At 39.7% G+C, this 14,139-nt stretch overlaps 2 protein-coding genes across 3 annotated transcripts in view; one reads left to right on the top strand and one right to left on the bottom strand.

Annotated features, from left to right (window-relative positions):
- fabp2 (fatty acid binding protein 2, intestinal) overlaps positions 1-713 on the top strand; it is a 2,127-nt gene extending 1,414 nt beyond the window's left edge. The window contains exons 3-4 of the mRNA XM_014195557.2: positions 1-91; positions 430-713. The exon at positions 1-91 is cut by the window's left edge and continues 17 nt beyond it. Coding sequence (XP_014051032.1) covers positions 1-91; positions 430-480 — 142 coding nt within the window. The 3' untranslated portion in view covers positions 481-713. The remainder of the gene's footprint in view (positions 92-429) is intronic.
- A 10,700-nt stretch (positions 714-11,413) lies between these two features.
- The window catches only part of usp53b (ubiquitin specific peptidase 53b), a 49,579-nt gene continuing 46,853 nt past the window's right edge, over positions 11,414-14,139 (bottom strand). For both annotated transcript variants that reach the window (XM_014195558.2, XM_014195559.2), the window contains exon 16: positions 11,414-11,492. The gene's annotated coding sequence lies outside the window, so the exon portion shown is untranslated. The remainder of the gene's footprint in view (positions 11,493-14,139) is intronic.

Below are 14,139 nucleotides of genomic sequence, written 5' to 3'. Positions count from 1 at the left end.
AGGAGACATGATGAAAGGTACATTCACCAGAAAGGACAATGGAAAGGTGCTGAAAACTACCAGAGCCATTGTTGGAGAGGAACTTGTACAGGTTAGTTACCCTCTCTGGAAAATGTTATTTGCATGTGAAAAAAGTGTATATGCACCCTGTTTTACACACCCTAAATGAAGACATATTTACACTTCTGAAGAAGAAAACAGGCAGCAGACCTTGGTCAAAGTACAAATCAAATGCTTGAAAGTACCTAGCTTGATTTACCTTAGGAGTTTTCAATGTTGGGACGATTCCATTGGTTTAATTATACAGGGCAAACCAAATCAAGTGGAGCATTTGACAGAAGTATTTGTCATGGATATGGGTTTGAACCAGGTCTGGTTGTAGGATATTTTTGATGTCATAATAAAATATATATACTCTTCCTCCAACAGAGCTACAGCTATGATGGAGTCGAAGCCAAGAGAATTTTCAAGAGGGGTTAGAGGAAACCGATCAAACAATCCAACCACTAAGACCAAGAAGAGCTACGTTCAAATCCAGAATTATACCATTTTACAACCTTAAGCCTTAAGCCACTGGACCACTTTAGGTCTTTGTAATGCCAACATCATTTTTAGCTGTACAAGATGCACTGTTTGTAATAGAAATGTGTAAAGCAGGTTTGATTTGCACTTCAAGTTTTGATATTTTAAGAAGTAAACATGTTTTTGAATTATTTACAGACTGATTTTCTGAATTTCTCAATGTCCACAAAATGTATACAGATATTTCTGAATATTCAAGATTAGATGAGTACAAGCACCCTAGCGCAATACGCTATTGCCAATGACTGTGACTCACTGTTGTCAATCATCAATGGAAATCAAGTGACTGCAAAAACCAGAGGCATACAAAAAACGTTTAGTGATTGCATAATTTTAAGTTTATTAAACAATGAATAGAAATAAATGCATAGGCATCTCCAAAAATATAAAGTGTACACAGTCAGCTATACTGTACATGTTTCTTTTCAAATGGAACATGTTAAACTTTCTCATGAAAAAAATGCAAAGGCACTCCAGATATAACAGCAGAGCAATATATACAAAGTCCATACTCCCAAAAATACCCAGTGAGAAAAACAATTAAAACCTTTCCGCTGAAGCAAGACTTACATAAAGGAATAATAAACTGTATATTACATGAATAATTTAAATGTAAAGCATTGAAATAACCAACTTTACAACAAGCAAATAAAAACACTACCAGTGAGAACCGGGAACACATTTTCATGTTGAGCTCAAAAAGATTAACGGGGATTCATATATCAACAGCCTAGGAACATTAGTGAACAAATACTATGACATCCATTGTTGTTAGTGTCCCGGTTTGTTGAGTCTTACCCCAAATTATTTGAATGCCAAAATGTCAATATTTATTTTACCATAACAAAAAATTTAATTTACCAGACATAATGGAAAAACCATGAATTTTGAAGCAGCATGCATTTAAATAAATTACAAAAATCTAATGACAGATCACAATTGGATTACATTTTGTTTTGATAACTGAAAAAGGACAGCCAAGATGCTAAGTATTCAATAGCTTTCTTCTCTTAAAGATTTGTGCACATAGATGCAGCACTACATTTTATGCTGATAAATGTGAAAAATTCTAATATCGGGGATATTGACTTGCATTTAATTTGTGCCAGAGATGCTAAAAAGTTTGCATTTGGAGACAGTGGCCAGGTAAACAAAACCAAAGCATGCATTGCTGTCTCACCTTGTCCATAGACTGCATAGACCAACACGTAATTTTGTAATTTGGGTGAACTATCCCTTTAAATTATTTTTTTCTGAAAGTAGCAGGGTCCTCTGGGACATGGGGCAAGATTCAGAAGTTTTGTTTTTGGTTCTGCCCAACCATGTAATTGCTTTACCTTTTCTTTACACACATTGCAAATGGATAGAGGAACATTGCAATTTAAATAAATCATTATGTTAATGAATATACATACGTATCCCCAGTTAGCCGCAATGTAGTTTTGCCCATTGATGACTTAAATACCATAAAACTACAATGTAGCTCTGTTGCAATTTTTTATAACATGCAATGGAGTTGTGATATCTGGAAAGTTATCAAGCGACATTTTCCTCTCACAAAGAAGCACTTTGCATGAGAAAACTAACCATAACATTTTAAATATGTAATGACACATGATCCAATGCAATTTCCAAATGCTGCAAAATTGCAATTGCAACATAAATCATGAGCTGCAGTGTTCTGAAAGTACCATCCCACATATAAAATATTACGGATAGTTTCCTCAAGCAAACTGTCACCAATAAAGTGTTATACTGTGAAGTGTTAAAGGTTAAATGCAGCTGTTTTTATCTCAATATCAAATCATTTCTACATAACAACGAAGTACCTTACTGTGATTGTTTTCAATTATTGTTTTTTAAAAAGAAACAAAAATAGCTTATTAGGAAATAGCAAATTCTCGAGCAAGAATTTTGCTAGGACTGTCTGGGAGTGATTTGAGCGGGGAGGATAAAACTACAAAAAAAGAAAAACAATGTTTTTGCTGTTAATGGCAGAGAGGTTTGGAACTCTCTTATTAGTCTATTAACAAATTTACTGCATTTTGATGTCACCATGGTAGGCCAATACTCCCTCCCACCAAAACAGGCAGAAATTTCAGACGATCTTTTCAAACAGCTTACACTAAAATGGTATTCATCATTATCACAATGTCACAGTATTATTCCAACCTCATAGTGTGGAAATATATATAGAACACAGAAAAATCTAGATTTTGACTGCACTGGGCCTATAAAGTTTTATACATTAGCATGATCTGAATGGTTTTATGGATCACCAAAACTGAAGCCATCTCCCATTGGGTTATTTACCTAATACTTTTCTTCCTTTAACAATGTGAAATGTGAAAATGTTGTATGTAAAAAAAACATGAAAATAAGTAGAAGTTATGGTTCCTGGTTTTTGACAGGGAAATGATCCCTGACTTATCCAATGAAAACAGTATAAAATGAATTCTAATGTGAATTATATTTGTTTGGCTTCATTCAGAAACATCTAGAGGGCAACTTGCTATCAGATTTACCAACATTTAAATCAATTGCACCTTAAATTGCAATACTATGGGTGTCATTGACAAAAAAAGTATTGACACAATCATGCTTACATAGTGTCCAACACTTTGGGCCGGATTCAATCCGATCGTGGGTTATAGACATTGATGAAAACATATTGACACAATCATGCTAGCATAGTATCCCACACCTTGGAACACAACAGCAGCATTTACCGTGAATAGGATCACCGTGAATGTGGGAACGTTGGATTTAAAAGCTGCAATAGCTATAACTCGCGATCATATTGAATCCCTGCCGTTATCTTCTCACTAAATAAATAAAATAAATAATGACAACTTAAAGGGTATTTTTGCTGTTTTCAGACTTAGCTCTATTTTTTCCACTTACTCTGAAAGTAGTCTATGGGGACAGAGAAACTGTCATCCACAGGTTTGATTTGTTTAAATAGCCACTATTAACAATTGGAGTGATGGGGCAAGCTCACCATGTTCAAAATTGCACAATCAAATCAACTCAAATACCTTCAAATCACTGGTGCGAAGGTGAACGGCAAGGCACTGGAGTGACAAACCACCCTTGCTGTCTCTGTCTGGCCGGCTCCCCTCTCTACACTGGCTTGCTAGTGCTCTCCCATGCCGTCCCTAGGAGAGGTGCATCACGTCGTGCTAGGCTTTTTTCGCTATACTCAACGTTATCTTCCTGTCCGGTTTTGCGCCCCCTTGGGCTCGTGTGGTGGGGGAGATCTTTGTGGGCTATATGCCGCCTTGTCTCAGGGTAGTAAGTCGGTGGTTTGTAGATATCCTTCTAGTGGTGTGGGGGCTGTGCTTTGGCAAAGTGGGTGAGGTTATATCGTGCCTGGTTGGGTATCGTCGGACAGGGCCACAGTGTCCCCCAACCCCCCGTCTCAGTCTCCAGTATCTATGCTGCAGTAGTCTATGTGCCGGGGGGCTATGGTCAGTCTGTCCTATCTGGTGTAATTCTCCTGTCCTATCTGGTGTCCTGTGTGATCTAAAGTATGCTCCCTCTAATTCTCCCATCTCTCTCTCGCTCTCTCCCCTCCCGGAGGACTTGAGCCCTAGGACCATGCCTCAGAACTACCTGGCCTGACGATTCCTGGCTGTCCCCGTCCCCAGTCCACCTGGTTGTGCTGCTGATCCAGTTTCTGCTGTTCTGCCTGGAACCCTGACCTTTTCACCGGACCGGTTACCTTATCCCAAACCTGCTCTTTCGACCCTCTCTTTCCCGCTCTCTCTCTCTCGACCTGTCTTGACCACTGAATGCTCGGCTATGAAAAGCCAACTGACATTTACTCCTGAGGTGCTGACCTATAGCATCCTCTATAACCACTGTGATTAATATTTGATCTTGCTGGTCATCTTTGGAACATTTGAACATCTTGAAGAACAAGATGTAATCTTGTAATCTTATAATCTCTACCCGGCACAGTCAGAAGAGGACTGGCCACCCCTCAAAGCCTGGCTCCTCTCTATGTTGCTTCCTAGGTTCCTGCTTTTCTAGGGAGTTTTTCCTTGCCACCTTGCTTCTACATCTGCATTGCTTGCTTTGGGGTTTTAGGCTGGGTTTCTGTATACACACTTTGTGACATCTGCTGATGTAAAAAGGTCTTCATAAAGATATTTGATTGATTGAGGTTACTTAGAGGTGATTTTGCCACAAATTCTGAACATAGTGAGCTTTCCCCTATCATTCCTTTCACTTTTTCGTTAGCCGTGGCTAAAGTTGGTCAAGTTAGCAGTGGTTGAAATAAATCTGATGTCTCTCCTGGCCTATAAAGTACTTGCATGGTACTGTATGTGGAAAAATTGAGACATGAATATATCATTTAAGTAGACCCAATAACATAAACCAATTGGAATTTGGATGTCGGTTGGATACAAATGTAAAGTATGCCATGCGCATGCTCATACTGTACACATCACTATTGTTACCTCTTTATAAGTCCTCATGCAGGTTGGCTAACATTATTACAGTTGTCTATTCAGCAGGATAACAAGTATACAAACACAATGTTAGTGTTTGTATTTTGAGATTGCTGAATTTGGCGCTTATATTCGGAAACAGAATTTGTGTTGGCTACACAATCACATTACCTTAAACCAAAAGGTATAGAGTGTATACTCGACTGGTAATCATAACATTTTACTGTATTATGCCTTGGACTGCCCTTTCCAACTTCCAACTCATCTATCAACATAGATACATTTTTTCTCTGACAGTGGACTACCAAACTGTATCTTACTTTAAAATACATATAAGTACTTCAGTAACCCACAGTGCATCAGTGATTTGACATTTGACACTGATTACAGTTGAAGTTCTGGGAGCAACACTTTTCCAGCCAGCAGACTCTTTGGCATCCAGTTCAATAGCTTATTTTAGATGGACATCAGACCTATGAGTAAGAAGAGGACAGTAGATTATTATGACAGTAGATTATTATGATATGGATTATATGTGTACGCCATGAGTACATTTTCACTGTTTACATTAACCTGTCTGGGCTAGGGGGCAGTATTTTCACGGCCGGATGAAAAACGTACCCAATTTAAACAGGTTACTACTCTAGAATATGCATATTATTAGTAGATTTGGATAGAAAACACTCTGAAGTTTCTAAAACTGTTTGAATGGTGTCTGTGAGTATAACAGAACTCATATGGCAGGCAAAAAACCTGAGAAAAATACAACCAGGAAATGAAAAATCTGGTGCCTGTAGGCTTTTCAAGTCATTGCCAATCAAACACACAGTGACTAAGGATTCATTTTGCACTTCCTAAGGCTTCCACTAGATGTCAACAGTCTTTAGAAAGTTGTTTGAGGCGTCTATGATGAACAGAGACCGAATGAGAAGGCTGGGAAGTTGGTGACCCAGGGAAGGATGACAGTTCATTGGCGCGCGTTCATGCGAGAGGTAGCTCTGTTCCAAAACATTTTTCAAGACAATGCATGAGTCCGGTTGGAATATTACTGAAGTTTCACGTTATAAAGGCCCTAAAGATTGATGCTATACAACGTTTGACATGTTTGAACGAACGTAAATAGATTTTTTTGTTGACTTTTTGTTGTGACATTTTCCTCGCATTTTGAGTAGCTTACTGAACATGCAAACAACATGGAGTTATTTGGACATAAATTATGAACTTTATCGAACAAACAACATTTGTTGTGGACCTGGGATTCCTGGAAGTGCCAGGAACTCAGATTATTCAGATTATTGCAAAGTGTGCTTTCCCAGTAAAGTTATTTTGAAATCTGTCAATGCCGTTGCATTCAGGAGATGTTAATCTATAATTCTTTGAATAACAGTTTAATATTTTATCAACGTTTTATGACGAGTATTTTTGTAAATTGTAGTGCTAATTCACCGCCAGTTTTGGGGGAAATACATTTTCTGAACGTCACGCGCCAATGTAAAATGCTGTTTTTGGATATAAATATGAACTTGATAGAACAAAAAATGCATGTATTGTCTAACATAATGTCCTAGGAGTGTCATCTGATGAAGATTGTCAAAGGTTAGTGCATCATTTTAGCTGGTTTTCTGCTTTTGGTGATGCCTGTCCTTGCATTGAAAATGGCTGTGTGTAATTTTTTGTCTATGTACTGTCCTAACATAATCTAACTTTATGCTTTCGCCGTAAAGCCTCTTTGAAATCGGACAATGTGGTTGGATTAAGGAGATGTTTATCTTTCAAATGGTGTAAAATAGTTGATTGTTTGAGAAATTGAAATGATTAGATTTTTGCTATCTTGTCAAGCAATCCCGTTACCGGGATGAGAACGGGAAGGGGTCTCATAGAGGTTAAGAAAAAAATGCCATTTAACAGACGCTTTTATCCAAAGCATACATACATAGTTTATGTATGGGTGGACCTGGGAATTGAAACCACTGTCCTGGTGTTGCAATCGCCATGCTCTACCAACTGAGCAACAGAGGACCGCGTTACCAATGTGTGTTAAAGAGCTTGTTGCTAAAAACCTTTCTTGTCCTCACACACTTCTTGTATTGCAGACCTGGGTAAAATATCTTATGTCAAATATTTTCAAATACATGTAGTTTCATTTCATTTGGTTGAGTCCAATCAAACCAATGCAATAATACTAGAAGTGCACCACACAAACTATATATTTTTGATTAACAGATATTTGAAAGTATTTAAAGTATTCAACCTATGTATTTGATCGAAGTCTGGTTTATTGGTTGTGCGTTTTTCAGCTCTTGTTTTTGCTTGTTGAAGTTTACATTTTAGTAATTTAGTAGACACTTTTATTCAGAGCAGCTTAGTTAGTGCATTTATCTTAACGGCCCAATGCAGCCATTTATATATCAATATCAACGTGTTTCTGGGTAACAATTAAGTACCTTACAATAATAGATTTCCATTAAAATGAACAAAGATAGCTTTTTAGCAAAATTAACTTTTCTCAAACAAAGATTTAGCTAGGACTGTCTGGTAGTGGTCTGAGGGGGGAGGGGGAAACTGAAAACTAGCTGTTATTGGCAGAGAGGTTTGGGACATTCTTTGTTATTGGTCAATTAACCAATTTACCACATAGTAATGTCACAATGGAGAGCCGAAACTCCCGCCCATGCAAACCTGCTGATAATAAGGCAATGCGTAGATTGTATTTTCAACCAGCAACTATCAGATACAGTGAGGGTAGGCTAGTCTACATAATGAGATTATTATGTATAAGAGCAAGAATATTTTATTTGTCAAACGTCAATCATCATGTCACCAGAATAAGACCATCGATATTTATTGTAAAGGAGCATCAAGAAGTTCATCATAACTTATTATATATAGCCTAAACGTTTTTGGTTTACCGAGTCGTAGTGGGAGGACCACACACCATATCATTGCGTGACTCCAAGCTTACTTTGATACGATGGTTATTATATCAATATATGTGTATAAAGGCGTTTCCACTGGCATTTCTCGCATGATACATTTTACAGACACAAAAATTCACACTTCGAACAAACACATTATCTGTCAGCATTTATACAATTGTATCGAAACTGCTCCCATCACAGCTGTGGATGGAAACATGGTTACTGTAAGCAAACATTTCCTCAATAAGTAGCAAAGTCAGTGCTTGTCCTGAGTAGTGGTATTGAACAGCTTAAATTCTAGTATACAGATGAATATATTTATTTATTGTATTTTATTTAACCTTTATTTAACTAGGCAAGTCAGTTAAGAACAAATTCTTATTTACAATGACGGCCTACCAAAAGGCAAAAGGCCTCCTGCGGGACGGGGGCCTGGGAATAAAATAAATACAATATAAATATAGGACAAAACACACATCACAACAATAGAGACAACACAACACCACATAAAGAGAGACCTAAGACAACAACATAGCAAGGCAGCAACACATGACAACACAGCATGGTAGCAACACAACATAACAACAACATGGTAGCAACACAACATGGTAGCAGCACAAAAGATGGTACAAACATTATTGGGCACAGTCAACAGCACAACGCTCAAGAAGGTAGAGACAACAATACATCACACAAAGTAGCCACAACTGTCAGAAAGAGTGTCCATGATTGAGTCTTTGAATGAAGAGATTGAGATAAAACTGTCCAGTTTGAGTGTTTGTTGCAGTTCGTTCCAGTCGCTAGCTGCAGCGAACTCAGGGATGTGTGTGCTTTGGGGACCTTTAACAGAATGTGACTGGCAGAACGGGTGTTGTATGTGGAGGATGAGGGCTGCAGAAGATATCTCAGATAGGGGGGAGTGAGACCTAAGGGGGTTTTATAAATAAGCATCAACCAGTGCGTCTTGCGACGGGTATACAGAGATGACCAGTTTACAGAGAAGTATAGAGTGCAGTGATGTGTCCTATAAGGAGCATTGGTGGCAAATCTGATGGCCTAATGGTAAAGAACGTCTAGCCGCTCGAGAGCACCCTTACCTGCAGATCTATAAATTATGCCTCCGTAATCTAGCATGGGTAGGATGGTCATCTGAATCAGGGTTAGTTTGGCAGCTAGGGTGAAAGAGGAACGATTTCGATAGAGGAAACCAAGTCTAGATTTAACTTTAGCCTTTGATATGTGCTGAGAGAAGGACAGTGCACCGTCTAGCCATACTCCCAAGTACTTGTATGAGGTTACCTCAAGCTCTAAACCCTCAGAGCTAGTAATAACACCTGTGGGAAGAGGGACAATTTTCTTACCAAACCACATGACCTTTGTTTTGGAGGTGTTCAGAACAAGGTTAAGGGTAGAGAAAGCTTGTTGGACACTAAGAAAGCTTTGTTGTAGAGCATTTAGCACAAAATCCGGGCCAGCTGAGTATAAGACTGTATAATCTGCATAGAAATGGATGACAGAGCTTCCTACTGCCTGAGCTATGTTATTGATGTAAATTGAGAAAAGCGTGGGGTCTAGGATTGAGCCTTGGTGACAGGCAGTGGCTGAGACAGCAGATCTTCTGACTTTATACACTGCACTCTTTGAGAGAGGTAGTTAGCAAACCATGCCAAAGACCCCTCAGAGACACCAATACTCCTTAGCCGGCCCACAAGAATGGAATGGTCTACCGAATCAAAAGCTTTGGCCAAGTCAATAAAAATAGCAGCACAATATTGCTTAGAATCAAGGGCAATGGTGACATCATTGAGGACCTTTAAGGTTGCAGTGACACATCCATAGCTTATATATGTAAATATATATATAGATTTTTTACTGCATTAAATTAATGTGTCCTCATCATCACCAGTGAAATGAAATTACTTTGTGCCTGCCCTTCTCTCACTGATTTTGACCCAGGCGAGTGCAGCATGTCATGCTGTAATGCTTGCACAAAATAAACTGCATCTGTATGCATACAAGGATCTGGTAGCGGAGCCATCAAAAAGGTGCTGATAAGAGGAACTGTGATACATGGCAATTCCTGAAAGGTCACAGCGTATCACTTACCAGGTAATTTCATCACAAATAGCCACGCTCATCCAGTCCTTTGGCTGTCACTGGGTTCCATTTTGCAGTGGGCTTATTGCTGTTATGACCTGTTTTTGTGGAAAAAATAAAACAATATAGATGAACTCAATGCAAAAACACACATGAAAAATATTTATATATTTTTTTTACAGATGACGTCAAAGCTAATTTTGGGCAGATGCCAGCATTTAAAATATTTGGATGCTTTATATTTCTACATAGAGTTGTAAGTTTACAGTTGAGACCACTCGTTTTGGAACAGTACATGACTGCCCGTAGGTGTTTTGACAAGCCGCTGTGACTGTCCAAGCTTACCTGCATCAGGCCGGGTTTTGGGTGGGTCTAGCATGGAGTGTGTATTTGCGGGGTGCAGGTGGTGGCTGGGTTGTTCTCGGGGCTCAGTTGGTGCTTTGGGGACGATAGCTGAGAGTAGGAGGGGTCGCTGGTGATGGTACTTAAGTCTGTACGTGTCTGTCATGCAATTGTCCACGCTGAAGTACGTGGTGAGGGAAACCCCTTGGGCTACCGCTAACTCGGCTCCAGGTGGCCTGCAGATGGGGAACCTCTCCTCGCTTTCGCCCGACGATGGGTTGCTCCTTTCTGGGTCCGAGCCCGACTTGGAGCTGGCACTCGATGAGGGCCTCTGCAGAGGGCCATTGGATTCCGACCTCTGGTTGGGGCTGGGGGTATGTGAGGCCGGGGTGGGCCGGACGCTGGGCCGGGGGCTGGTCTGGGAGGGCTCTTGGAGTAGCCTGGGACGGAAGCAATGGTGGCCAACATCCCCCTGGTGAGGGGAGGCTCGCTGGGCGGCTTTAGGGTGAGGCAATGGCGGCATGGAGGGCTGATGTTGCGATGAGGGCTCTTCCAGTTCGATATGGGGAGGTTGGTGGAAGGCCAGGTGGTGGGGGGGACAGGGGCAGGGAGACTCGGACAGAAGGGGCTTGATGTTGCTGGAGCGGTAGGCACTGTCCTCTGGTTCCGAGAGATTTCCAGCCAGGTCGTCGGAGCTGTTCCACTCCGAGCTGCTGGTTTTACCCAAGCGCCGCAGGGCGGGGCTGTCGCCATGGTGACCACCTCTGTTGTTGTTACTCATCTCTGGCGATCCCATCATGTGACTGCTCCTATTGTCTGAGGAGCTAGCGTCCCTCTCTGGACCAGCTCCTTTCTTAGAACTGCCGGAGCTGTATCTACATTTTCGTCTGTAGAATAGAATACAATAGAATAGAACACAATAGACCTTTTAAGAGCACAAAATATGGATGTACACATTGACAATTAACAACATTAAACATATCAATAACAATAACAATATCCAAGTTGGTACATTACCTTGAACTTGGACTACTTTTCAGGAGATGTGAAACTTGATGGTCGCAGTTCTTTCCCTGAGTTGTCAGTTGATGTTTGCCTAGAAAACAAATAGACAAAGCTGACTCACTGCTTAGGACAAAATTAAAATGAAACCCCAAAATCATGCAATCACCAACATTTTATGGAGTTATTTATTTACATTATTTATAAAGTATGGATAGTTTTCCCCCCACAATAAATCTTGACATTCTGTCCAAAAGGGAAAAGTAATACAACTTGGGGGTGATTCCATTGAATAAATTCAATCAACAGTTAATCAGGTCTATTTATTCATGATTTCTAAATTAGGAAAAAGTATTTGACATTTTCATTTAAACCTCCATTTTCTAGAGACAGATAGAAACTGACACCTAATCGCAGAGATGAGAAATAACAAACAGAGAAACACACAGGAGTGACATTAGAGCGAGGGAGAAAGCGAAAGAAAGAAAGAAAGAAAGAAAGAAAGAAAGAAAGAAAGAAAGAAAGAAAGAAAGAAAGAAAGAAAGAAAGAAAGAAAGAAAGATGGACAGGCAGGTAGACAGACAGAAACAGAGACAGAGAGAAAGAGAGAGAGAGAGAGAGAGAGAAATAGGGAATGGTCTATTTTCAGGGAGATAGCCTATTTCTCTCACAGTGCTAGTGAGTTGGGAGAGTAAAAGCATTTCTATTTTCTGACACATGGTGGCAGCACAGTGTTGATCTCCACCGCCATTGGCCCTGCTGCCAGATCGACCAATCGGGCCAGCAGACGGGCCAGCACAGCAGGAGGCAGTATGCATGCTAAATTCATCCACTTTAAAAATAGAAGCGTCTTTTTTTCCCCCCACTGACCTAGAGGTCCATGCAAGGATAAAAGCTGTGGGAGTTGGTTTGGCTCTAGATTCACACAGGCTTGACTGGAGAAGGAAGCATTGCTATAAGCTAACGTATTCAGGTAAAGGGATAAAACATGTTCAACTCTATGCTCTTGCATAAAACAATGAAAGAGTGCTTGCAGTCAACACTCGATCACATGAAAATGTTAAAAAGGGGCCAGCACTCACTTGATTCAGTTACAATAAATGCTTTCAATAGCTTAGCGTTTATATATTTTACGGGGAGAATATCCTACTAAAGCACACAGTGCTCTACACACAAGCTAACATATTAACAACAATGACTAAGGTGGAAACAGTCAAGTCCAGCTGCGGCATCTGAACAAGCATTTGGGGATTACTGTCAGATTAATGAATGTGGAGGGGCTTAGTGGGTGAACAGGTTAAATCAACAGGTGGACATTCTAGAGACATACAGACAACCAGCGCACAATCCAAAATGACATTCTGTTTTACATTTATTCACCCCATACTGTGTTTTCATTTTTTTTCTGTGACTAAAATGTCCTCTTTAGCCTCTGAACACACATAGGATAAAACGTAACTAAAATGCCATACTCTGGCCCCTCAATAATAAGATCAAGCTCTCAACATGACAACAACAAATTACAGTCAGTATGTTACTACATTTTTATATTTTGCCTACCCTCATTCTCCGTGTGGAAAATAGTCAGAAACCTACAGTACTGCAGAACACATATCCTACTGGACACTACACATGTCTGATAGATTTTGATGTGACACTTACAGTACTGCTATTTACAGTAGCAACAGTTGGCCATTTGTTAGGTCGGCTCAAAATCTATTTCCACGCTAGGTTTATTTAGCGTTTTCTTCTCGGAAATCGTCAGGTTTTTTAAATAGCTAGTGCAGATTAGAACGTAAGAGATTTGAAGGGCTTGGATTTGCATGACTCACCAGGGCTGTGCAATCATGACAAAAATCCTTTGCGTTTAGGGCCTATTGCCCCCATATTCAGTTGGCCATAATCTAGCACCATTAAATCAGGGGATCAAAATGAAAAGTCCCTTAATCTGCTTTTCCTTCTTTTTTAAAGCCTATGTTTCCCTGAAACATTGGTATAGGGGAGGGGAAGATAATACTGGTATATCCCTTTTCAAAACACTGAGGAGTTTGTCTTTGCTCAGATGTAAATACAAAGTCATCTTATAATACAGTTTGAAGATTTTATCAAGGGTTGAACTATGATAGTGTGATGGAAATGAAGTACAACATTTCCATCACAATAGACAGAAGATACATTATGTATTGTATTGACTTAGAACTATAACTATGATTTTGCAGTTATAATGGATAGAAGATACATTATGTATTGTATTGACTTAGAACTATTACTATGATTTTGCAGTTATAATGCTAGATCTTTGTAAGAATAAACATTTTTTTGAAGTGTTCTGAGAGATTTGTTATGAATGCAACTCTTTAGGGACAGTTTGAAATATGAAAAAAATATTTTCACATGACCCTCCCCTTGCACTGTAAAATGTTCTGCACACCCTCCCACTCATAAAAAAATATATAAAAAAATGATTACCACCATAAATAACAATAACTGTAGCAACCTTGTGTTTCTAAACGTGGATATTGTCTTTAGAAGGTTGAGGGTTCGCCGACCACCATGGACAAGCTCACTCTCCCTGCCTGTATCTTTACACTACGACAAGAGCCAGCTGCAGACAATGATCAGCTACTGTAGGGGGAGTTTTCCACCAACAGGTTTTTTCCACCAACAGGTTTCTATGCCAATGCACCACACACAACCAATAAGCAAGACATAACTGCATACCGATTACCAACTTCAAGCAC

Source organism: Salmo salar, chromosome ssa04, assembly GCF_905237065.1.
Source record: "Salmo salar chromosome ssa04, Ssal_v3.1, whole genome shotgun sequence".
NCBI lineage: Eukaryota > Metazoa > Chordata > Actinopteri > Salmoniformes > Salmonidae > Salmo > Salmo salar.
This window is presented reverse-complemented; position numbering and strand designations above follow the sequence as displayed.